Below are 26,789 nucleotides of genomic sequence, written 5' to 3' on the forward strand. Positions count from 1 at the left end.
AATCGTAGGCAATGTGGTTTACCCTAAGGTATTTTGTATTATATAATTTTATATTATTATATATTGTTATATTGCATTATTAGCCTATAAATATGCCTGCCCTGAACAATAAAGAATATCTGTTTAACTTCGAGTGTTTCTTTTCCTTGTTTGCAGCCGCTTACTACAATCATGAATTAGGATACGGGCCTAATGGGTGAAGAAATTATCATGAAATAGATTGCTTTAACATATTTCGCTTTTAAAATGGAGTTGAGTAAAATGTATATTTTTTAGGCTATAAGGATCGGCCAGTTTTTCAATAGACGATTCACAGCGAACCTACTTTAACCCTCAGACAGTGTTATAAATTTGCTGTTGCCAGAATGGCCAATGACCAAGTCGTAGTGCATTACTCAAGGCCCTGTGTTATGTCATATTATAGTGTAGTACGGTAGTTAACTTTTCAATGACTATTACAGCGTTCCACTGGTGGAGATATAGTGGCAACAGATGTCGCCACGACAGCGTGGCTGAGCCATTATCAATGCTGTGGGATGAACCGTATTGTTTTGTACCAGCAGTTGTAAAATAGCTTGGTATAATTCCATGTACAATGGAGGAATATTCGAATTATATTTGTTAAGGGAGTGTTGAGGAACGATACAACACCGCATAGCTCGAGCACTCGAATGTCGAGATGTAGGTTTTATTGCATATTAATCAAGCCGACGTTACCCCCTACTGGGCATAACAGGACATAGCTGGAAAGCTACCCTCTACAATATCACAATAGGTTAAGGCCGACACAGGCTACAGAAGGCCTAATTAAAATAAAAAATAAATAAACTTTTTCCCGGGATTCCCGGGAAAGGCTCGTCATTTCCCGGGATTTGATTCATGTCATTTTCGGGAAAAATATTAAACCCTAGCCCCAACACACCTCCTGATGGTAGAACAGCTTCATCTGGAGCAGCTTTTGCCAGATGGCACTGTTCCCCACTTTGTTTTTGAAGTGTTAAAAAGGAAAATATTCCCACTTAAGACCTGATTCAAGTACTTTTTGTTCTGTCCATCATTTTTTTTTAAATTATATCCATTAAATATTTTTCTCTGCCTTAACAGATTCTTTGCATTGTGGATCATTGTTGAAAATCAGTGGCTGCCACATGTTGCTATGATGATACTCCAGCACGGCTTTTTTTTTTTTTTTGGCTATATTATTGCTGCTCAGAGGTGCTTACTGTTTAAAACAGATTAAAACAGACTCTTGACATAATATATTAATAAAGGATATCCCAAGTGTTTTTCTAGATTTATTCAGCTCAAAGTGAATTGTGCCTCCTGCACTCTATGTGGTAGAAAGAGACTATTAATGATAGTTCAGATTTTTGCTTACTGTACACACCAGGTCATGTTGTGTCAGTTTTTCAGTTGTTTTGGTCTTTGAAACAAATCAGAAGTGAAACTGTTACATTTGTTACTGTTGTAGAAAAGAGCCAAATGATTGCAGGAGTTTTTACTTAAAGACGAATATGAATTTCTGTGTTCCTGAAAAGCTGCTGTGGCAGAAAAACAAGCAACGGTTATTTTTCTTCTCATCAGTTTCAAAGAAATTGGATCTGGCCTAAACGACACTGTGCCGTGTAACAGTACATTTCAATAATGAAATATGGCGTTCTGTTTATTTCAGGTTATTCCAGGCTGTATTTTGCAGACTGTGTTCGTTTTATGAACTTTGATAATGCATTTCATATACACAGTCTTCAACCGTACACCAGATCCAAAAAATAAATAAATACTTGTCATGCTCAAGAAAAAACAGCTGAATTGTAGAATGCATTGATTATGAGAGGTAAGCAGGGCATGAAAATTGTTGTCAATACTTCAAAACTGCAACCAGACCAATCAATGACAAGTGTCTGTTCTGCAGGCGGATACTTCGAGGAGGTTTAACTTTGTAAAAGTCAATTCTCATGAATTTAATGCATACTAAATGCCTCAGAAATAATTCTACACATGTGACAATAGAGGTAATGAAAGAGTAATATTAGACACAAACACAGACTGATTAAAGGGCTTTTGGTTACAGACATGAGCACAAGTAAATACTTAAGCAGGCACACGCCCACACACACACACACACACACACACACACACACACCCCCCCCTCCACACACACACACACACACGTAAATGCAATATTATAAGTTTTATTGTTATATGTGGGGCAGTGGCAGTAAACCTGGCAGGAATAATACCTGGTGACACATTAATTCTATCATGATCTGGGTGTCGGCCCTGATGGAGAACATGAAATTGATTTAAATGTAGACATTTGCAATACCTACGGAAATGGACCTGACCAAAATAAGTACAGCCAGGACTAATACTACTGAGCTATTATTATATTTATTATTTATTTTTAAAATTTTTAAACCATCTACAGGTTTATAGCAACAACCTTAAATGTTACAGTGACTATATTTAGTGTGGAAGAGAGAGCTGTGACTCTGTATAAGAAACGAACTCTTTCTCTGTCTGAACGTCCACACTTTGCATGATTCGACCAGCACTGCTTATTTTTATTAAAACCAAAGCAGTTTTTCCTTCTTCAGTGTCCTTTTTGTTGCTAAACGTACAAACTGCTTTAGCTCTTAAAGGTTCACAGAGTCTTGCTCCTCTTCTAACGTGTTTGATGCATTAATGTGAATGGCTTTGGCTTAAACTATCAAACTGCAAACAGAAGCATTCTTCTTTTAACAATGTTTCTTAAGACTTAAAGATGCTTAACATGTCATTGGGACCTACTTGTGACTGACAGGAGCAGGAGTGACTAAAAGTCCTGATTTTAGTTTGAAAGTCTGACCCTCTGTCTGTTGACTGCTGACTAGCTGACACACCTGCAGCAAAGTTGCTTCAAAGCCCTTTTCCTGCGAACTGTGCAGAGATTCTCTCTTTTCTTTTTTATGCCTGTTTCTTCCCCATCTGTCTGAAACAGAATTTTCAATCACACGTCTCAGGTATGCTGCTCGCATTCCTACACACAAATCAACATCGCAACTCACACACAAAAAACACACAGAGCTACAGAGTTAGACTAAATAAATGCACATATGAAACTGCTTATGTATACATTGCTTAGAGACAGTGCAAATATTATATGCTTTGGATAAGTACATATGAAGACAGTAACGGTAATATATGAATGTAACAGACAAAGCAGCACTTTGGGAAACTCACAAATCTTCTGATTTATAAAAACTATATGAGCAGAAGTAAACAAACAAAGTATTCAACAAAAAACATAAAGGGTCTACGTAATGCTCATAATGGAGTCTTACAGGGATAAGAACCATACTCATGACATTTCTGAAGGTCATGGTAGGCAGACAGCATTTCTTTGAATTGCTGTGGAGTCAAATTACTGTTTATTCTTCAGATGCATTTACAGCTACGTACAGCGTCACTTCAAAACAATTTCCTACTCAGACAAATTTAAATTTTCTCTTTTTTCGCTTTAGCATTTTTTTCAGATATACATCATAATAATATATTGATGAAAATTCCACCTTGTCTTCTGCTCTTCTTTTGTGATGTCAACTCTCTTACATGCCCCACCCCACCCCACCCCACCCACACCATCATCCTCTCAGTGTGACTTCTCAGATGAGACTTGAGAAGGCAAATAACCAATATGGAAATGTGTTGGAAATGCAGGGGGTCATTAAAAAGCCAATTACCCACAGGTTCAGTCTACAGAGAGGAGAGTGGGGAATAGCAGAGAGCAGTCGTAACCCAGTGATATATGGAAACCAATAGCTGTGTGTGTGTGTGTGTGTGTGTTTGTTGAGTATTTCTCATTTGTGTACATGTAAGCTTGTTAATATGCAGAGGCACTTTATGTGTCTTTACATTTCACATTTCACTGTTTCTGCTTGTTGATCAGTATTTAAGTACACATGCCCCAAAAAGTAAGTGTGTGTGTGTGTGTGTGTGTGTGTGTGTGTGTGTGTGTGTGTGTGTGTGTGTGTAAATCAGTGCCCCAACGTGAGGCGAATGTTTGTTATACTGTGTCATAAATCAGGGAATCAGGGAACAATACTAAACTTTATTATCATTTTTCATGTTCACTTAACACTGCTGGAGAGTCATGTATCACTGAGTAAACACACACTCATAAACACAAGCTTGGAAATATACCACACACACACCACACACACACACACACACACACACACACACACACACACACACACACACACACACACACACACACACACACACACACAAGTCAAGCTTAAGTTTGCACACTGCTACCCACTGGTAATTATCTTTGGACACAGAGAAAGATCACATAATTATACTTGTCATACATACACTGGATCTGCACATGCTGCACTGAGCATCTGCCCTGTGTGGCCCATCTTCATAACAGTAAAGTAACACTGAACTTTCACGAAACATTAGCAAAAAGGCGAAACTGAGCTTTGACTGAGAAATGAGTGAAACTCCTTAAATGAATATAAATCTGCTGCTGATTCAGGACTGAATGTAATTTGTTGGGATTCAATAAATGGTTGTTCGTGGATTTGCTTGATATGGATGTTGTACTTGAGCTAAAATAGATAGTTTTGTCTATTGATGTTCCCAGATAAGACAAAATAAACATTTAAAAATGGACAAGCCAAAACCTATAATGGATAGAAAGACTAAACTGGGGCCATCTTGGTAAATTAATAGTGTTAAAGGGATTCTGCTGTTTTAAAGCAAAAGGCAGGTGTATGTGAATAAATGTTGTACACAAGAATTTTTTATTCTTAGCTTTAATTTTTGTCTATTTTGTCCTTTATCTGCAGCTTCAATTTCCAGTATTTTTCATGAAGTGAGTCTTTTCTTTTCTTTTTGATTTGTAGAAACGCCTCAAGGCTGCACACATGCTTTTTGCTGCACTTTGCCTTGCCTCACACACACACATGCGTGCACACAGCCACACAGATGGATGGAGACCTGGGGAAGAGCAAAACAAGCACAGAAGCCAGCGTCTTATCCATTGTCTCTCGTGTCAGTGGTCGTATGTTCTCTTTTCGATCTCCTATAGGGCAACACACCCATGACCTGGACAGCAAGGGCTTTTGGGATTTAGAGTTGCCATGGGCCAAATCTTGCACAAGGATTTACTGTGTGTGTGTGTGTGTGTGTGTGTGTGTGTGTGTGTGTGTGTGTGTGTGTGTGTGTGTGTGTGTGTGTGTGTGTGTGTGTGTGTGAGAGAGACAGAGAGAGAGCGAGACAGATAGACTTTTAGGTTTCACCTATTGATTACCTATGCAGAAATACAGAGATTGCTCCTAAAGACCTGATCAATATGCCAATCCCCTGTCTTTACTACCTCATCAGGAAAGATTATAGCACCTTCTCATTAGCCTGCAGGTGCATGTATATGTAAGTGAAATACCTTATTAATTTTCTTTCTAATAGCAGAAAACTGTGCCTCCACCTTCTGAATGCACATAAACATGTGGGTATGCACATTTCTATATTTGTCTGTTGTAAACGTATAAGGGGGGGGGGGGGGGTCTTCCTGTGCAAAAACTTTTGTAACAGTTGCTTCTGAATCATTATTTGCGTGAGTGGCAGGTGCTTAATTAAGAAGTAAAGTCTTCCCGATTATTAAGGCTATAAAAAACTGAACTGAGTAGATACACACACCTCATTCTGACACACACAAATGGAGTGATGTAAATGCATCAATGTGTTGATGTGAGACTGTGTGTAAAAATTCCAAGATGCTTCAGAGACACTAACAACACATTGTGATCATGATAGTTTCACTTCATGCTACTTTAGCTCATTACACACCTGTGTAGTTACACCCCAGCATGCCTCCTCCGTGTTACCCAATCTGCACGCTTAATTAACACGAGATATGTTGGGAAAGGAAGTTCAGTTTTGGCTAATGTTTTTGTTTTTAGCAGGCTGATGTTTATTGTTCAAATATGAGATTTTTGCATTACAGACTGCTTCTTATTGCATCTAACTGGGGATTGTATGTTCTTCTTACAGAGCCTGTAAAGCCAACATTATATAACAAGACTAGTTTGGGCAACGCAGATAATGTAGATTTTATCTATTATGAGAGAGTAAAACAAGAAAACATACACAGAAATCTTCATATGGGAGGCCTGCATTTCCATCATATCAAACCAAGACATTTAACCTGCTATACCCCAGGCTATTCACCTAGTGTGGAATAATAAAGATCTCTTGATGACTTAAGTACAAACTCATTCTAAAAAAAGTTGGGATGCTTTGCAAAATGTAAATAAACAATATAAAGATGTGTAAATCTCATGAACAACAAAACATAAAAAAAGTCAAATGTTTGAACAATTTGAATTTGATGACAGCAACTCATCTCAAAAAAGTTGGTACGGGGCAAAAATATAAAAAGCTGGAAAAGTAAGTGGTACTGAAAATGAACTAATTAGGTTAACTGGCAACAAATCAGCAACATGATTGGTTACAAAAGAGGCATCTAAGAGAGGCCGTTTCTCAGCAGAGGTTCAAAAGAAAAACAATGCCTACAAACTGATGAACAATTCAGAAGAATGTTCCTCAACATAAGTTGCTCAGACTGTAAATATCTCATTATCTACAGTTCATAATATCAAGATTCAGAGGATCTGAAGAATCAAGAACGTGTACAAGGGTCGAGGCTAAAATCAGGATTGGATGATCTTCCGGCCCTCTGTGAGTCTGGCTGCTGGAACTGGCCTATCTGCAGTCCAGACTTCACCATCTGAAAACACTCGGTGCATCATGAATGAAAGTATGACATAGGAGACCCGGGACTGTTTAGCACATAGAATCCTATATCAGACAAGAACCATACGACAATCTCCTCGTTTCTTCTTCTCTAGTCTTCTGTGATTGTTCCATCACAGTGCAGACATGCCTGCTGAATGTTGTAGTTCTTAAACACAGACTAAAGAAATGGCCGTAATTCATTGAGTTCCGATCACTATATTCAGTGACAGTATAATAACAAACCTCGTAAAGATACAGAAGCACAGCAGGTGTATAAAAAAAGTTGACAGAATGTAAAACCAAAGTACGAAAACAGCCACAGGAGCTTCCTGACAGACATTTCCAGGCCACATGTGGACATGTACTGTCTCACAACACCATCAAATCAAATCTCTATCGCTGGATTTCAAAAGCCCAGTCAAATTTACAAATGTATACCAAACTCTTAGATATTAAAAGAACAGCAAGAGATCTCTTGCTCAGAGCTCCGAGCGCGTCTTAATCCAAAAGATGACAGACACAAAACACCCGATAAGAAGAATGAAAGAGAGATTTAAGAGCTACACAGCGTGCTTTGAGCAGAGACCCCAGGGAGCCATTTGAGCACATCGTACTGTGAACATTTTGCATCAACGTCATGTTTCAACAGGAAATCTGGGGATGTAACTGATCTATTAAAAAGCGATTTAGTCTGCGCTTCTCTCTGCTTTGTTGCAACTTTTATGTCTCAACCTCAAAACCCCACTGTTTTGTTAAAAAAAGTTTGTTATGGAGATTATGTAGATTGAAAGTTTTTATCTCCTTCAGGGTACTGCCAATACTTTTTGCTCCTCTTGTTGAGATGTAGACCACATGAAAATGACGTGTTTATTGCTTCTAAAGTACATGCATAATCCAATCTGTTATTTTACATGACTGACAGCTGATGATTGCCCTGGTAATTGAACCGTCACTCTCCCGGCGTTCACTCCCTGAAGCTCTTGTTCTCTTTTTGAGACAAAGTTGCCAGCATTTGGTTTGTCACCATGATTCCTTGTTGTTTCTCATACTGCCTCCTAAATTCCCTTTTTGCTACCACGTACTGGTGAAGTGTCAAAATTTGGCTTTTGTGTTTTGTGCAAATGAAGAGAGCTCACCAACTGCAATGTAAACCAATGTAAAAGCATTATGGAAGCCATTTGCGAGGTCTGTGAAGAGTGACAAAATTCCCCGGGCGCACACAAACAAATGCACAAATACACACACATTCGGACACACCACCTGCCTCCATTTGCAGTAATAGGTGTAAATGAATTAGATTTTGATGCTTTTAAAAGCTTCTTTCAGGCTCATATTGGAAGTAAATGTCACTCTAATGATGAGGTGTCTGTGTGTGTACAAGCCACTGATGATAGAGAGAGACAGAAAGAATGAAGCTGGGAGCTGGGGGAAAGGCAAATGGATGATAAGTGGATTTCAAAGAAGGTTACAGACAAGAATGGAGTAGAAAAAGGAAAAATTGAAGGTACAGAGGATAAAATAGGAGGAGCACAGATTCAATTTTAGATGGATTAATAAGTTGTTTGCATTCGTGGTTTAGTTCATTGCCCCAATAATGGCATTCCAATTACTGATTTGCCACTTACCAGATGATTACTTGCAATATATATAAATATATATACATTGAAGACTTGTTACAGGTGAGGGAGTGTAGCTGTAAAGTTTAACTTGTTTCCCTTTTGTCAAACCTGCTGATGCCTCAGGTATATGATGCTGGATAGCAAATGCTCCTGTTGAGCAACCAAGTCCTGGATAAAGCTTATTTACGATACTGCATTTTTCTCAGTATACATAGGTACAGTATTTGCCTACACAGAGGGCTACACAACCTACACACACATGCTTGTGTGCAGTCCTCCAAAAACACAACAGCATGTCGATGACTCTGTGTGTAGGCTACAAAATCAGCCAGAAACCAAAAGAAACCAACAGCAGCAAACAGGAGAAGAGCTTAAAAATATCAAGAACAACATGAAAAGCGTGGAGAGCGGCTGCCGTGGACTCAGCCCCTGGTTTCACTTCTGCTCTTTCTATGTTGCAACACTGCTTTCTCCACGGCTGGCTGAAGGACGAGCAACAGCACAAGCGAGAGCCAGACAACGGTCTGCAAAAGCTGTCCACAGGCCTACCACTGGACCAGTGCAAAAACATGGAAAAGCCTTAAAGAGGTCAGCTGTAATTATAGCGGAGTACATCACAACTACTTTCAATGTAATGACGAGTAAATCCCAAAACCACAGACAAGGACACCAGGTTCACGTCCCGTGTGAAACTTTATTTTTGCTCATGTTATTTTGTTTTAATTCATGATTTAGTTTTGTTTTACTTTTCTTTTTACTTTTCTTTTTACTTGCCGTTTAATTGGGTTTATGCATGAAAACTGTTAGGATGATTTAGAACGTTAACCTGGCATATTGAAAGATCGTGCTAAAACTTACCCAGTGCAGTGTGATGCCAAGGTTTCCTCACTGAGTGTGAGTGGGAGTGAGTCTGGACTCAATTATTTCCATGTGGTATCATTATTCTGTGTTTGCAGCTGACAACAAATTAAACCACATGCCTGTTTTGAATTGTTCTAATAATTAAATGTACATTTGCCATTAAAAACGATGAGCAGGGAGATTTGGGGGAAGAGGGCATGTGCAGCTTAGCTTAATTGGGATGATGGCAGTGCCAAGACCCAATGGCAGGACCAGTCAGGACTTTGAACATGTGGGGTTCGAGTGCTTTGTGTGTGTTGGTGGTGTGTGTGTGTGTGTGGTGTGTGTGTGTGTGTGTGTGTGTGGTGTGTGTGTCTTCACAATGATGAAAATGTTTTTTTAGATCACACCATATTTTGTCATCACTATAAGTCCTGCCTGCCCTCAAAGCTGCTGTATTGTTTCTTCCCTCAATTTCCTTTCTTCTTTTCCAGTATCGTTTCCTTGCTTTTCTTTCTTAAAATGATGCGCACACATTAAAATACTCAGTTTCCTTCTTCCTTACTTAATTGAATGTGAACAGAGAGAGAAAGAAGATAGAAGGCCAGTTTAAAGCTGCCCTTTAATGATATGGAAATATATCTAGCAGGTCTCTAAATGATAACAAGTAGGAGGGTGAAATGACGTGCTGTGTGTATTTTTAAGGGTTCCCTAGACAACAGAGGTCACGATGTGTCACTCTACATTTCCTTATTTTTAGCCAGCAGCCTACACTCTTCATAACCAGTTGTAGGCTCTTGTAAAGGAGCGACTCCCTCATCCCCCCTCTGCAAACATTGGAAAATCAGTGAGACACAACACACACACACACACACCACCCACACATTCTCTCACGCGTTTGTTCTCTTTACACATGTGGTGTAAAACAGAAACTTTGGCGTGCTGTGGAGTGTACAGTAAAGCATTTTCATCTTTTCTACAAACAGGCCAGCTTCTTGTCAAATAATACCTTTAGGTACTCTACTCTGAGAAGCACGAACCATAATGAAACTTTTGTCAACTAGGCAACTGTAGCCATCTCATTTATTAAGTAAAATAATTAAAGAGCATGCTGCTGTGCACTTGTTATGGCAGTGCATCTCTGAGAGTGCAGCAATCTGCATGTTAACTAGCCAGCTTTTATTACTGCTGGAGCTGTATGACCCACCTTTGGTATTTGTCTGAGAACCTCCTTGGTCCCAGGGTTCTCTCTCACACATATGAGCTGCTAAATTTTTATACCACTATGAGGTTTGGTAGCCTTTAATAATGCACTGTACTGCATCTGTTGGGAATCACCTTGTTGGTGCAGAAATGCTGTGTTATTGTTGGCATTTTGCATAGATTTCATTTAAGAAATGGGGAAAAATTATGGGTTTTGCTAGTATATAATAAGTTCCTAAGGATACAATTTAAAATAGGTTCTTTACTAAGCTGTTTGTTACGTGTGAATACAACACTTGTCCATCCCTTGAGTTCGGTTCCTTTTTTATGCTTTAATGGTTCATAGGTTAGCATTAAGTGGCTTAGCAAACAAAAACAATTTAGGAAACTCTGGCTCCAGAATATAAAGACAGGAGGTGCGACTCAAGACTTTTGCACAGTAACCGTACACCACCCGCATTTTTTTAAAACAAAGTTATGATTGTTTGTGTTGCTGTAATATCTATGTTAAACAATAATGTCATTAAAATGCTCTTCTATGATATTTTCACACCTCAAATATAAATTGTGTTGGCATTAATTGTTCATACCTGTCCTTGCTCCCGATTGGTTAACTTAAAATAGGTAATTAATCAGAGTAAACGGTCACATTTATGTTTTTTTTTTTAATTGGAGGAAATTACAATAAAAAACTGTTTACCAGTTAAAATGTCAATCTGGAATTCTCTTCGTGTCAAGTGTTTAGATGTGAAATCCAGATGTTGTTGTTGCTTTGAGAGATTTACTGTTCTTTGAAATTGATCAACACTGAACAAATCAATATTACAGTCTGCAACAGCATCAGGGGTTAAATACTTTGCTCAAAGGCACTTCAGCAGCTGAAAGACGCAGTTGAGGCATCTGCCTTCCTTTGATGTTGCTGCTTCTGAAAAATAAAAGTGAAACCTCAGACTCTCGGCAGTATTTGTGAAAACAGCTGGTCTCATGTGGCAGTGTGCGCTGGAACGTTTGTTACACTGAGCTGACCCAGTTATTTTGATGTACGTGTGAGTGTACGACTGTGTTTGCGTGTGCGTGCTGACACGGTAGACCGATTCATCAGTTTTTGTCACGTTAACAGATTGACCTCACACCTGGGAAGCAATGTGTGAAATGATGGTTGTGTGCACTTGTTTTTGTGAGTCACGGTGTGCCAGTGTTTGTTATGGCACGTCTGACTGAATGAAAACACAATTGTCAGTGTCTTATTGATATTTCACTGTATCAAAATGGGTCTTCAGAGGTGTCTGGGGGCCTCCATTTAGTTTGTGTGTTTTGTTTGTATGGCTGGCCTTTTGAATAGGATGATCCATATGTGTGAATATACACAGAGCATGCCAACCTCTAGAGGTTTCCTGCTGCGCCGGGCACGTTCCTCATATCCTCAGTCAGATTGGGATCAAGTGTGTTTGGAAGGCAGGTCAGCTCTTTGGGTTATTTGTCATATTCCTCAAATGCTTCCTGATCAGTTTTTGCAGTGTGGTGGGACACGCTGACCTGTCGCTGCCGTCTTATTTGTCTAACATCCACAAAAAAGTCACGACACAAGGTCTCCCTGCAGGAAGTTTCAGTGTAGCAAAATAATGAATTCACCTAAGCTGTTAGTGGTTTTAATATTTGGCTAATCAGTTTATGTGCATGCGTGCTTTATGTGTTTGTGCGTACATTGTAACACTTCTGCCTCTTTCACAGTGTCACAGTGAGAGAGGTTTCCGGGTAACAGCCATCACACGTATTGTCTGAGTGTCAGAGTGACTCGAGTCTGCTTTAAAAAACAAACAACAACAACAACAAAACGCAGATAAACAAAAGTATCGGTGGAAGGAGCTTTACAGAGCACGAGAGGACAAAAAAAAAAAAAAGATGAAGACGGGAGAGAGGTGCATGCATGTATGCTCGGGTGTGTTTGTGTGTGAGTATCTGTGAATAGGAAATGTAATCAGACCCAGTTCACTGTGGAAAGACCTGTTAGAAACCAGGCTAGATTAATTTAACACGCACGCAGACAGACACGCACACACAAGCCTTCATTTAACTTCAGCAATAAGACACAGTCCTCAGCTGTCAGGCAAGCCTACATCAAATTACCGTAACTTCAACAATATCAGTATACACAGGCACCACACACACACCATCACGTTAACCATCGCACACTCAGACTTCTACAGTGCTGGGCTGGATTAGCTCCATTTAGCTGAAATGGATGGGAACCAGTGGCTTTTAGGCACCTGCATATGTGCATGCATGTGAATTCAGGCTTGTTTAAATAAGATTATAATTCAGATAAGGTTATGGTAATCCTGAATTCAATTCACTATCAGTAAAAGTTTTCATTTGACTTCTTATTTTTTATGTTATTCTTTTTACATTTTACATATATTTGTCATGTGTGCCATAAATGCACCAAGGCCTTGTTCCTTAGGAAATCAATTGTTAATAGCACAGGTACAAACAGTTTAACATGGAGCTTAATATAAAGCAACAGGACAGATTTGTCAGCTTATCAAGATCCCCAATAACACATTTAAACAATGTCACAAAGCAGAAAAAACCTTGTGCAAAGTTTACTCACAGTGTCCTCATTTTCTTTAAGGTGCAGTGTTGAAACTCTCACCACTAGAAGTCAGTAGATTGCAGATTGTAGTCAACTGAATTCTATTTTCTTAGCCTTCCCAATTCAAGCGCACTATCCTACGTATGGTGACCGCTGTAATAACTCGTATAAGCTATATAAATTATAACTTTCTCTTATGAAAATGATGTTTGCAAATTGAAATGTTAGAAGGTGAAAATTGTTTTTGTCACGAAAAAGTAAACCTTTAAATGGTACTGTAAGGCTAGTAACTGTGGCTTTAGAGATCAAAAACATTAAATTTATATATATTAAAATCTCTGTCTCTCCTCCACAGTGTGTCTTTTGTCCTGGCTCTCTCCCCCCTCAGCAGATGACCCCCCCTCCCTGAGCCTGTTCTGCTGGAGGTTTCTTCTTCCTGTTAAAAGGGAGTTTTTCCTTCTAACTGTCACCAATGCTTGCTCATAGGGGGTCGTTTGATTGTTGTAGGGTCTTTACCTTACAGTATAAAGCACCTTGAGGTGACTGTTTGTTGTGATTTGGCGCTATATAAATAAAATTGAATTGAAAATTTAGACGATTACACTGATTGACCCATCGAGCAGAAAACAAGTGATTTCAGCAGTCCCTTTAAAATCTTCCATCTGGGAAAGATTACTGTGCCAATAATTACTCTCGCTTTATCCTGATACAGGTCGTGTTGCCCTCTTTACTTTGTGTTTTTGTTTCTTTAGTGACAGGGACCCCTTCTCAGATGATGAAACATGGGTGTGGTCCTTCATATCTTAAGTCTGAAGGTGAAGGCATGAATTAAAATTTGCCTCCACGGCACACAAACACCTATGAGTTCTCCTCCACCCTTGGTGCACTACACACAGTGCGTGGCCGCTTTCCAGTCACGTACATAAAATGCGATTAGGCTGAACGTGATGCCCATCTCGACCAGTGTTTTCAAGATGGCAGGGCAGCATGGTGGCCTCCACAATACTGGAGCCCATTCCTCTGTATTTAATGGCTTCATTCTAAGTTTGTGAAAATGCATCATTTTGTTGGAAGATGTACTTACACACTAATCGGTGTATATTTATGAGTACAATAGTTTTTCCATTAAAAAAACCCTCAAACACTGGCCGCACTTTTAAGCTGCTTTCCACTACACACAATTTCTTTCATTTTACATTCAGAGAATTTTTATACAGTTGCAGTCGAGCAAACATGCACACATACACTGTTATAACTGCAGAGTCACATCTGCTTGATTCATTATCTCTCCTTTCACTGTTCTTGCCCGTCTCCCAGTCACTTCTAACTCTCAGTCCACCTGATGGCAGTCAGCCAAATGGAGGAGGCCAAACCATAAAAAGCTTCATCCTGTGCCATAAAGCACTGACTAAAACACACTTAAACAAGAGTCGACAGAGAAAATGTGTTTTACGTCTTGGTTCAGAACCCCTAGGGTGTGGATACATTAGACATTGATATACAGTTCTGCTGAATTAAACAGCCTGAGGGCTTTTTTTTTTTTTTGCTTTATCAAGCATCTGGCGAATGCCACACAAAGCTAGTCAACTGTGTTACAGCATTTCAGTATTTAGTAATTAATAACATGTTCAGCAGTAATTAGGCTGCAAACTCAATTGCAGCATGTTTCTATCATAGCGAAATTTACAAGACAAATCAGTCAAGAAGGTGTTTATTGGTACTGCAAAAGCAATAATGGCGCGAAGACTGGAAGGACCTTTTTTTATTTGCTTAAACAAAAATAAAATAAATCCAAATTAATTACCAAATAACTCTCAGGGTTACAGCTGCTTTGCTTTCTGTGCATTTGTGCTGTAGCCTTAATCTATTGGTACACATGACAAGATATTAATGACATCTTGTTATCTAAAGCAACAGATTAAGCCTGAATTCTGAATATTAATTCATTCTACTTTGCTTACCCATTTAATTCTGCATACCTTAGAAAATGTTTTCCACACAGTAGCTCCCAGCTTTGTTAGGTTCAGTGAAAAACTCATTATTATTGATAATCTAACAATAGCCATTTTATCGGTGTCATCTTTCTGTTTTTCTTGCTGTAGGTTCGTTCATGGTGGTGAATGCATCAGGCCGGGCCTCGGGGCAGAAGGCCCACTTGTACATGCCCACCCTGAAGGAGAACGACACCCACTGCATCGACTTTCTTTACTCTCTATCCAGCCGGGATGGAGCCAGCCCAGGCACACTCAACGTCTATATCAAGGTGTGTGTTCAGTGAGTGAGTCAGGGTGTGTGTGTGGGTATGTGTGTCTGTCTGTTTGTATGTGTGAGAGTCTGACTGAAAGACGTGGAGGGATAGATTGACATATGAAGGGGCTGATGAAGCCTGAGCAGGTAAACAAACAAACACACCTCTGTTCTCTGTCAAGGAGGGATGAAGTTAGCCTCCGGCACTGAATATATATGTAAGTGTGTGTGTGTGTGTGTGTGTGTGTGTGTGTGTGTGTGTGTGAGAGAGAGAGAGAGAGAGTCTGCAAGAGAACAAGTAATAGGCAGGTAAACAAAAAGGCATCATCTATTCTCTGTTTTAGTAAGGATAAAGTTAGCCATAATATACTCTACTAGACACCATTGTTCTTGATCTTTATGTATTTTGTAGACTTTTAGGAAGCAGGACTTGCTCAAAAGCTGATTAAGAATACCTGCCATTAAAGTAAGGAGTAGCTGCCACGGCATAAAACAGGAGTAGGTCTGGACCTGCGAGAATGAATGTTTTATGTTAAGGCATGAATGCGCTCATGGGCATGTCAGTAGATTTAAGAAGAATCCGTGGATGTAAATGGAGATATGAAAGGGCAGACTAGAGAGGAAAAAATAGAGAAATGCAGAGATGGATGGAAGAGATAAAAAGAAAAAAATGACATGAAAAAAAATCTGGAAGTGAGTTAGAAATTTGAAATGCTACTAATAATATTGGACTAATAATAAATTAACGTATAAATAAGGTGAAAAAACATTCAATAATCTTGACTTGTGTCTTGGAAACAAAGGAGTTTTGAGTTAATGAGGTCCAAATGGTTGGTTGTTTCTTGAACCAGTTTGTTACACCTGTTCCCTTTTCTGCTTTGTATCCACTAAATCTCTGTAATTAAACTCTGTCTCTTGTCTCTGCCTGGCTGCAGGTGAATGGAGGTGCTCAGGGTAATCCAGTGTGGAATGCCTCTGATATTGTCACTGAAGGTTGGGTGAAGGCTGAACTGGCCATCTCTACATTCTGGCCTAACTCCTATCAGGTACTACAAATGCACTCAAGCTCTCTGGAAATGCTATTATAACTACTGTACTGCATGTATGTACATAAAGTACAGTGTCACTGTCCAAAAAAAAAAGTATGGACCTTACTCTAAGGTGAGCAGAAAAGGTGCATTTCTTTTGTGTGTTTGTGTGTGTGTGTGTGTGTGTGTGTGTACTGGTCGGTCGAAGGTACAGAGACATACCCTGCTGTGTTATTTTATGAGGCTGCACAAAAGCAACTCTCTTGTACTTAATGACTGAGCTGTGCTCAGTAAATGAAGGCACCCCTGTGTCGCACACAGATACAAGGCAGAATGGTAATCAAAGTGAATTAAATGTCAGTGTGTATCTGTGTATATTTCCTTTCCGAATAAAGAGTCACCTCCCAGGGAGAAACAGCACTTAGTACAGAGTACTGGACGCCACTGAGGGCACAAACTAATTTTAAAGACAATTTAGTTCCTCTTTTGAATTGTTGAACTGTTTTAGGGCAGTAATTCTTTGATTGGACTATCATAATAACACAGAGTTGTAAGATAAATGCATCTTAATTCAGCTCTTCGGTGGACATGCAAACATAATTTGAATTACATGGAATTTAATTTTGTTATACAATAAAAATTTCTGACCAAAATTCATGAAAAAATATTAACCAGTAAGAAAAAGGCTGTTTACCAACACTGAGAACAATATTGTCGAATTGTTGCTAAAACAAAGAAGCTTCACCAGCGACTGTGACTGTTAGAAACTTGACGCCAACAGGGATTTATTTCTGAAGTAACAGAAGAGAGGAAAGACTTCCCAGAAGTCTTTAGTATTCAGAGTGCGTTTGCAGCTGATACTGTTGAGGATCCTGACAAGTACAGCACAGAGGTGTGTGTGTGTGTAGCGCACGTAGTGTGTGTAGTGTGTATGAGTCTGTATATGTGTGGGTCAGGAGTGCACGGCCCGTTGACAGCCCTGCTGACACCCTGAGAGTTTGCATGAAGTCTGTGGAAAAATATAGAGGCTGTCCTGTTGGGAGAGAAAAATGAGAAAGACACAAAAGAGCAATTACAAAGAGAAAGGGACAATAGAGGAAAAACACAAGAAGCTACAGAAAGATAAGGAAAGAGATGGTAGAAAGAATTGAAAAGTGCAAGGACAGACAAAGAATGGGAAGAAACAAGAGTAAAAGGAGAGGTTTAAATGGAAAAGGAGAGGAAGAAGGCAGAGGAGAGGCAGCATATGTGGTTGGCATAAGGATGGAGACAGAAGGGATGAAGTGAAAAGAGGAATAGTTGCTGACTTTTAGTGGAAAACTCCCCTGGGGTTCCCATATGAGCTTCATAGGGATGTCAAGATGTTCCAGTTTGTGAAAGAAAGTTTTTAATTTTGAATTTCATTCCAGTTCTTCTTTCTTTCTTTCTTTCTTTCTTTCTTTCTTTCTTCTTTCTTCTTTCTTTCGTTTCTATTCTTTCCACGGTCTTTCCTTCTTATCTTTCTTCTTTCTTTCGTTCTTTCCCCTTCTCTTCTCTTTCTTTCTTTCTTTCCTTCTTCTTCTTTCCTGTCCTTCCTTCTCCTGCCTTCCTCTTCCTTCCCTTCCTTCCTTCCTTCTTTCTCTTTCCTTTCGTTTCTTTCTTTCTCCTTTCTTCTTCCTTCCTTCCCTTCCTTGCCTTCCTTTTTCCGTCCTTCCTTCCTTCCCTGGTCCTTCCTCCTCTTTCTCTTCCTTCTTCCCCTTTCCTTCCTTTTTCCTTTCCTTCCTTCTTTCCTTCCTCCCCTTCCTTCCCTTCCTCCCCTTTCCTTTCCTTCCTCCTTTCCTTCCTCTTCCTTCCTTCCTTTCTTCTTTCTCCTTTCCTTCTTTCTTTTCTTTCTTTTCTTTCTTCCTTCCTTTCTTTCTTTTTCTTTCTTTTCTTTTCTTTCTTTTTTTCTTCTTTTTCTTTCTTTCTTTTCTTCTTTCTTTCTTTCTTTCTTTTCTTTTCCTCCTTTCCTTCTTTCCTTCTTCTTTCTTTCTCTTTCCTTTCTTTTCTTTCTTCCTCTTTCTTTTTCTTTCTTCTCTTTCTTTCTTTCTTCTTTCTTCTTTTCTTCTTTCTTTCTTTCTCTTCCTCTTTTCTTCTCTTCTTTCCTCTTCCTTTTTCTTTCCTTTTTCCTTTCCTTCCTTCTTTTTTTCTCTTCTTTTTGCTTTTTTCTTTCCTTTCTTTTCTTTCTTTCCTTTTTTCTTTCTTTCTTTCTTTCTTTCTTTTCTTTCTTTTCTCTTCTCTCGTCTCAGGTAATATTTGAAGCGGTTTTCAGTCCAAGCCATCCAGGTTTTCATTGCCATCGATACATACGAGTTCTGGCTCACCCTTGCCGTAAGTGAGAGAGATTGCGTGTGTGTTATGATGGTTGACCCGCACAACTGTAGCCCTGAGCATCATCTGTTTTTATAGATATCTCACACTTACACACACAGACACACAAACACAGCATAAAGGACAGATTGTGAGGGTTGCAGACAGATTGCAGAGAACCAGAAGAAGGTCCAGTCTCAGGTCTTCATCACTCAAATGTGACAAAACACTTTGCTTCACAAAACTCTGACTGCTTGTTACAGCCCGCCTATCCAGTGTAACAATGTGACATTCTCAGTCCTGCTCTTATTAGCTGTTTGTGTTCTTTTCAGGGTGAAATTTTCACGCTCATTCAGTATAACTCTAATTTAGATATGACACAACACAAGACATTTTTACTGGAGGTAATAAGTATGGCTAAATATTTGATGAACGATGGTTTATAAGTTTGAATTCACTCTAAATGAAAACTACAAGAACACCATTAAAATTCTTTTTATTTATCTTTGTGCCCTCTGTGCACCATGTTCCCATAGCGTACCCTCTCGTTCCTTTTCTTCTATCTGCCTCCGTTTTTCTGGTCGCGTTAAACAATTAGTTCACCTTGGCATGCCAATATCATATCAGTCAAAGTGGGTGGTGGAAACATGAAGAAAGAGAACATATTCACAATGGAAGGAAATAAATACCTCAATAAAGAGACTGAGGAAAAAGATGAGTATACAAATAATGAAAGATTGTCAAAAAAGCAAATCTTAGATTTTGTCCTTGTCATTTGCAACAAGCTGACCATTAATGTCAGGACAAATTATCATTGCTGAGTGATCGATGCATACCCTGTTAGTCTTATCTGTGTCTGCAGACAGGCAAATGAAATTAACCAGTCGCAGGCTGGTCTCAATGGCAGACCAAAGTCACCGGTTTCTGGCTGTCTGTCTGCCTGACAGACTGCTCATCTTCTCATGGCCACAGAGTTTCTCTGCCTCACTCCACACAGTGTTGAGCTCTCCTAGAGCTCAGTCAGTGTTGTTCAGGGTTTTCATGCAGATGTTGTTTCTTATTACCTGCATAATCCAGTATGAAAGCTTAAAAATAGCAACACTTTTAGGAGAATGTGATTTTTTCCTATTTTTATGTATGGATTCACATTTATCCCAAGTTTTACACACAGTTTTAATGAATATTTACACACTGGGTCCATTTGCTCTCTGTGTTGCAGGTAAAGCACCTCACTTTCTACGTCTGCAGAATGTGGAGGTAAATGTGGGCCAGAATGCTACTTTCCAGTGTACTGCTGGAGGGAAGTGGTCCCAGCACGATAAACTCTGGCTACAGGTGAGTATGAATGGGTATAAATACATATATGTTGTAATAAGGAGGATCAGAATTCCATAAATGATCCAAACCATGTTATCCAATGTAGTAACTTTGGGATACAAGTATGAATATATACAGAAGTTGTATTACCAGTACTAGGAATGTCAACAACATTGCATATTTACAGACTCAGTACCTACAGTATGTACTGGTGGGTCTTCTCAGTGTTTAATTTTAATAGACAAGTATGATAAGCAGGTGTATTTACTAAACAAAAAACAAATTAAAAGCCCGGTGTAACAAATGAAGTTTTATTTCTTTAAAAAGTACTGCATGGCAACATTCCCAGCGCTCCCAGTTTTTTTCAGAATTGATTAAAAGTTGTTGTTCTGCTTTGCACCACTGATCCATCTCTGCACATGTGACTTGTTGGTGTTCTCTGCGTATATGTTGTGTGCAGCCATGCCTATGCACTCATTCTACTTTACATCCACGTGTATTGGCAAGCTTGCATGTTTTTAGTGAATGAGTATATACCACTGAGAATGATGGGGGAGTGTGGTTCCAAATTGGCATATATATTTGTAAAAAAAAAGAAAAAAAAGAAAAATCATGATACCGATCATAGCAGAAAAGCAGGAAATGGTTTCATGTCTGACTTGTTCAGTATTGCTTCAGTTTCTCACTGTGTTTCTAATATAAGTAATACAATGTAATTTGTTGATAGGGATTAACTGTAGCTTTATAGATTTACCTAAATTTGCAGATTTCTGAATTCTCTTTTCGTTGGATTGTCCCGTTGATACTGTGTGACAACAAATCGGAGCCCTCAGTCACACCAGTTTGGGTTTTCAGACCAATCAGAGTTTCTCAAGATCAGCATCGGAGAATGCAGATTTATTTTGAGTGGAGATTTGAAACATACCAGGACAGCCCTGTCTCCCAGAAATAACCTGTTTGTTACTATGTAGCTATGTGTTGCAGTTTTAATTATTCTTTTCTTAATTTGAGCTCCTTAACTTTATGGAAGTGTAATATTGAAGTCAGGGAGCTACTTTTTTTATAGAAAGTGGGGATCGCAGTGCCATTCAGTGCATCTGATCTACAAACTATCATGGATTCTTGCTTTTACACATTTTATCATGTGGCTGTTAATACTGAACGTCATAATTTGATTTATGGTCAGACTTTGCACATTCATGTAAGCTAGTAAGAACAAGCTACTACTCCGAGTATTCCCAGTAATTTCCATTTCTGTAAGGAGAAAGCAGCCTTTATGAAGTAACGATGCTCGGTCAGCATCAAAGGGGAACATGTTACAAGGCTGTTGCTAAAAACTGTCTGGTCTTTTCTGCCCTGCAGCAGTGGAATGGTAAGGACACGGCACTGATGGTGACCAGGGTGGTGAACCACAGACGTTTTTCTTGCAACGGTTAGCGTTGGTGACACATCTCAGCGCAGCACAAGCCGCTACCGCTGTGTCATCCGATCGGATGGTGGGCTCCGGGGTGTCCAACTACGCCGACCTCATTGTTAAAGGTACGTTCATCTGTTAACCTTCCTCAAACTATAAGGAGAAGACAATCGTCTTTCATTTGAAACCAGAGTATCTGAAAGTAATTTTGATGCATAAAGAAGAGCATTGTTCAGAATGGATGCAGTAAAGTGGGACGGTTTCTTAGAAAGTGAGAAACAAGCCTGGGTTGTGGTTGTGTAGTTGTTTGTGTGTGTGTGTGTGTGTGTGTGTGTGTGTGTGTGTGTGTGTGTGTGTGTGTGTGTGTGTGTTTGGCTGTTGCTCATTAGGGCTGTGAGAATGCTGAGGATGGAATACTGAATAGACCTGAGAATAGTGACTAGAACTCACAATGAGCCCTCATTCACTCAAGTTTCTGCCAGCCTTTGTCCATCTTTCACTTCATTTTCTTCCCAGTATTTTGATTCATATTCCCTCCCTTTCCTCCAGTCTTCAAAACCAATACCAGTATTTGTTTATTTTTTTATATTTAAAGTTAGTGGGTTTTTTTATCCTTCAAATGTTCAGTCAGCTAAGTGTAAGGTAACTTTGTATGGCAAAGGTTAAAAGTGTCTTTAATGAGGGCCAAAGGACAAGCACAGATGTATTTCACCAGGAATACGGAGAAGAGTTGGATAATTATAATGCTGAGAAATCCTTTTGGGTCATCTGTTATCATATCAAACTCACAGAACTACTCAGATATCCACATATATCAGATGTGCAGGAAACATGTAATATTCCCACGGGTAATTCTCAGAGTGATGAAATGTTGTAGCTAAAAACATGTAAGATAAGATAAGATAGTGTTTATTTGTCACATGCACAGTTATACACAGTACAATGCACAGTGAAATGTATTTTGTACCTGCAACCATATATACACACACATATAAATAAGAAGAATAAAATAAAAAAAAAGTAATTAACACTATACACTATACTCTATATACTATACACACTTTTTAAATTATAATATTTACATTGTGCAATAATGGTCCAGTTAGGGCTCAATGTAGAATGTAATGTAGAATATAAACATTTAAAACATTACCTTATCAACAGATTTAAAGAAATGAAAGACCATGCACAGAATACATCATGCTGACATATATACTGTATTTATTTATGATTTATTTTCTCTGTTTTCTCTGCCTGTTTCTTCCTTTCGTTTTCTGTGTTTTGCTTTCATCCCGTCTCACCTTCTGCTTTCCTCTGCCCCCGTAGCCTGCTGTTCTGTACTGTTTGACAAATCCTCTCACTGAGGACATTCAAATACTCTAATGCAATCTATCAACTCTGTGACAGGCCCGAAATATGAAGGAAAATCTGCCATTTAGCAGCTCACTCCCTTTCCCATGGTTCTTGTGAACAACAGGAAATACAATCCTGTCCTACTGAGAAGGATATTGATGTAGTGAGGAGGTTGGATAATATTGTTGTAAGGCCTTTGATAGAATTATAGCATTGCAGCTATCTGTTGTTGTCAGACATAATTACATTCTTTTAGCTCTCCCCTTTCTCCTTCTGGTGCCACTGTTTTTAATTCGGTCTTTATAACCATCTTTGTCTCCACCTTTAACTTGTGGACTTCATCAAGTTCTGAATAAAGACGAAATAATCATTAATTTTTTTCTCAACACCGACTTGGTCAACATAGTGCTTGCTAAACGGTTCTAGCTGGTCTGTGATTGCTCTGCACAAAAACAGCCAAGCAGTGTATGCTAATGTGTTATCTTTTAGCCTATTAGCATTCTTAGTATCTCTTAACCTATCTTGCTTGCTGACATGGAGCAGAGCAGTTAGCAATAGCCCCAAGTATTTTTTTTCCTGCTGTTTATTCTTTAAGAGACAAAGCAGTCCTAGCTCACAATTTTTTATTCTCTTTTTAAGTGTCCTTGACCAAGACACTGCAGCCCTCTGTGTTCAGTCACTGCAGAGCTGAGTTTATGCTTGATCGCGTGACATTCTCCGGGGCTGCCTTTCTACAGCATCTTGTGTTGCATCCCGACCAAAGTTTATTCTGAGGGAATAGACATACAAACACAAAGGAGTGGTTTTCTGCAGTCACAGGGTAACATGCCCTCCGATGTATGGATTACACTTTTTATCATATATGTCGTATTTGTTTTAGGAATGGAATGCTTCCAGTTAATTTTGAATAAGATGTCTGGGATGCATTTTCCCCCCAAATACATCTCTCTACTCTAAAATGTTTAGTGTGAAATATTTTTATTTTTATAGGTATTAAAATATAATCATGTGGTGCAGGGGGGATTGAACTGTGTTTGTTTTTAATGGAATTTAAATTGCATCACTGAAATCCGTTTCAATGCAGAGGCGCACGGCCTAAATTATGTTCTCAATGCCATATTTGGTTTGAATTATGCTGTTAACCTTATTGGTGTGAAGGATGTTTAATCTGAAGGGAGGCTGGAGTGTGTAGCTGTGTGTGTGTGTGTGTGTGTGTGTGTGTGTGTGTGTGTGTGTGTGTGAGCGTGCTGTTTTGATTAGATGATAGTCCAGGGACTGTAACTGTCATTACCATCTGTTAGCAGAACGCACAGACTGTACTCCTGAGAACATCCAAATGTGTGTGTGTGTGTGTTGCTACCCGACTGAATGTGTCTCTTTGCATGTATGTGTTTCTGTGTCCTTTCCTCTGTGTGTGTTTGTGTGTGAAGCTCAGGTGCTGTCAGCCATGCATTGTGCCAGGGGAATAACCCATGCCAACACAGTGAACAAGAGAGAACTGAAAAATTAAACACACGCACATGCATGAACACACCTCCCTGAAGCCCTGTGTGCACAGTATGTGTTGCTAAATTTGTGTAAATGTGTCATTGTCCTTGATTCACACATTAGTGTACTTGTGAGTCTTCCAATCTATTCATTCATGTGTTGTGAAATCATCTTGTGTGGCTTAATTTGTCTCTGGGTGTGTGTATCATCATGCCTTTTCATTTGTGTTTTCACATGTAAGGTGTCATGATTATTGGGTTTTCAAATTAATTTGTGTGGGTATGTGTGCGTTTGTATGTTCTTCCGGGCCACTAAGTGAAATCAGGGTTAATTACTGTGTTGTTCAGCCAGGTGTGACCACAGAAATCTGGAGAGAGACGCTTCTCATATTATAACACCCAGTGTGTGACTGTATGTCTGTCTCCCATACATGCTCATGCATGCATATTAATCTCCTGACACAATACTGTTGGCCAGATGATTTTTTTCCCCTTGTTGACTAAATTTAAAAGGATTGCTGAAATTAAATATTCTGAATCTGACCAGCAACTGTCTGGTGGAGGTAAATTACTTTAGTGCTCAGTACAGTTAACTCAACCTATCCAGGATAAAAGGATTGAATGCAGTACACAACCAATTTTCAAATGACTCTGGTTGCACTGTTTTGTTTGCAGAAAAATCAGACAGATATGGTTTCTATTATACTGTTGGGCCCACCAAAGTAAGAAATTTTACCCAGATCTGAGGCAAAAGCAGATGGAAATCAAAAGACAGATAGGAAGGCTGATTAGGTGAAATACAACTTCACACATCTTCTGTCATCTTTCCGTGATCCAGTCCATCCATCCATCATCCATTTTCCTCCACTTATCTGGGAATGGGTCGAGGGGGCACCAGCCAAGCAGAGAAGCCCAGACCTCTTTTTCCATAGCACCTCCTCTGGCTCACTCAGGAGAATACCAAGGCACAAGGCATCCTTTTAAGATGCCTAAACCCACCTCAGCTGGCTCCTTTCAATGTGAAGGAGTGGGGGCTGTACTCTAAACCCCTCCCAAACACTGAACTCCTCACTCTATCTCTAAGGGAGAGGCCAGCCACCCTTCAGAGAAAGCGAATTTCCGCTGGTTGTATCCGCAATATCATTCTTTTGGTTACTACCCAAGAGTGGAGTAGCTGTGGCTCAGGAGGTAGAGCAGGTTATCCACCAATCAAAAGGTTGGTGGTTCAATTCCTGCTGCTCCAGTCGGCATGCCAAAGTATCCTTGGGCAAGCTACTGAACCCCAAGTTGCTCTCCGATGCAGCTGTCAGAGTATGAATGTGTGTGAATGATAGATAGAAAGCACTTTGAAGTAGAAATCAGTACTTGTATGAATGTGTGTGTGAATGGGTAAATGCCCTTTTGTTGTATAAAGTGCTTTGAGTGGTCAGCTAGAGTAGAAAAGGGCTATATAAGAACTAGTCCATTTACCATTTACCCAGAGCTCATGACCATAGGTGAGCATAAAGACATAGATCACACTCTCTCTTCACCATAATGGACTGATCCAGCGTCAGCCTCACTACACATGAGGCCCCGATCAATCTTTCAATCTCCCACTCCCCTCTCTCCTCACTCATGAACAAGACCCAGAGATACTCCTCCGTTTGGGCAGCAACTCGTCCCTGACCCAGAGTGGGCATTCCAGCTGAGGACCATGGCCTGTGTAAGAACTCCATCTATGCTGCTAACCACTCCAGTGCAAGCTGTAGGCCACCACCTGATGAAGCCAACAGAATCACATCATCTGCAGAAAGCAGAGATAAGATTCTGAGGCCACCAAAATTTAAGCCCTTTGGCAATTACCTCTGCCTAGAAATTCTGTCCAGAAAAATTCTGAACAAAGTTGGTGACAAAGGGCAGCCCTGGCGGAGTCCAACACCCACTGAAAATGAGTCAGAGTTATTCTCACAATGATTTTACAGAGACTGAATGGCTCATAGCAACAGGCCAGACACCCTATACTCAAAAAGCATCTCACAGGACGATCCCCCGAGGGATGCAGGCAAGTGCCTTCTCCAAGTCCGCAAAACAAATATAGACTGGTTGGGCAAATTGCCACACACTCTGATGTCCTCTGAGAGGATAAAGAGCTGGTCCAGCATACCGTGACTGGGACAAAAAAAAAAACCCGCATTGTTCCTCCTGAATCTGAGGTTTCACTAACAGAGGAACTCTCCTTTCTAGTACTCTGGCGCAGACCTTCCCAGGGAGGCTGAGTAGTGTGATAGTTGGAGCACACCCTCTGGTTCCTCTTCTTGAACAGGGGAGCCACCACCCCAGTCTGTCAATCCAGAGGCACCACACCAGATCTCCGCACGACCTTGCAGAGACATTTCAACCAACAGCCCCACAATATCCAGGACCTTAAGGAACTCAGGGCTATTCTCAACCACCCCACCAAAGAATTGTTTAACAAAGCCAGGCTTCACTTGGCCTGCCGGTGCCTGTCAGCTGCCTCCAAAGTCCAACAGACTAACCATGCCTTATAGGACTCCTTCTTTAGCTTGATGGCTCCCTTCACCTCTAGTGTTC

The 26,789-nt window shown here is 39.8% G+C and overlaps 1 protein-coding gene across 1 annotated transcript in view; it reads left to right on the top strand.

Moving 5' to 3' along the window:
• Positions 1-26,789, top strand: part of LOC115779987 (receptor-type tyrosine-protein phosphatase T-like) — a 355,835-nt gene that overhangs the window by 75,961 nt on the left and 253,085 nt on the right. Inside the window, exons 4-7 of the mRNA XM_030728898.1 lie at positions 15,144-15,304; positions 16,224-16,334; positions 19,893-19,979; positions 21,362-21,500. Of these exons, the coding sequence (XP_030584758.1) occupies positions 15,144-15,304; positions 16,224-16,334; positions 19,893-19,979; positions 21,362-21,500 (498 nt within the window). The remainder of the gene's footprint in view (positions 1-15,143; positions 15,305-16,223; positions 16,335-19,892; positions 19,980-21,361; positions 21,501-26,789) is intronic.

This window comes from Archocentrus centrarchus, chromosome 5 (assembly GCF_007364275.1).
Source record: "Archocentrus centrarchus isolate MPI-CPG fArcCen1 chromosome 5, fArcCen1, whole genome shotgun sequence".
Taxonomy (NCBI): domain Eukaryota; kingdom Metazoa; phylum Chordata; class Actinopteri; order Cichliformes; family Cichlidae; genus Archocentrus; species Archocentrus centrarchus.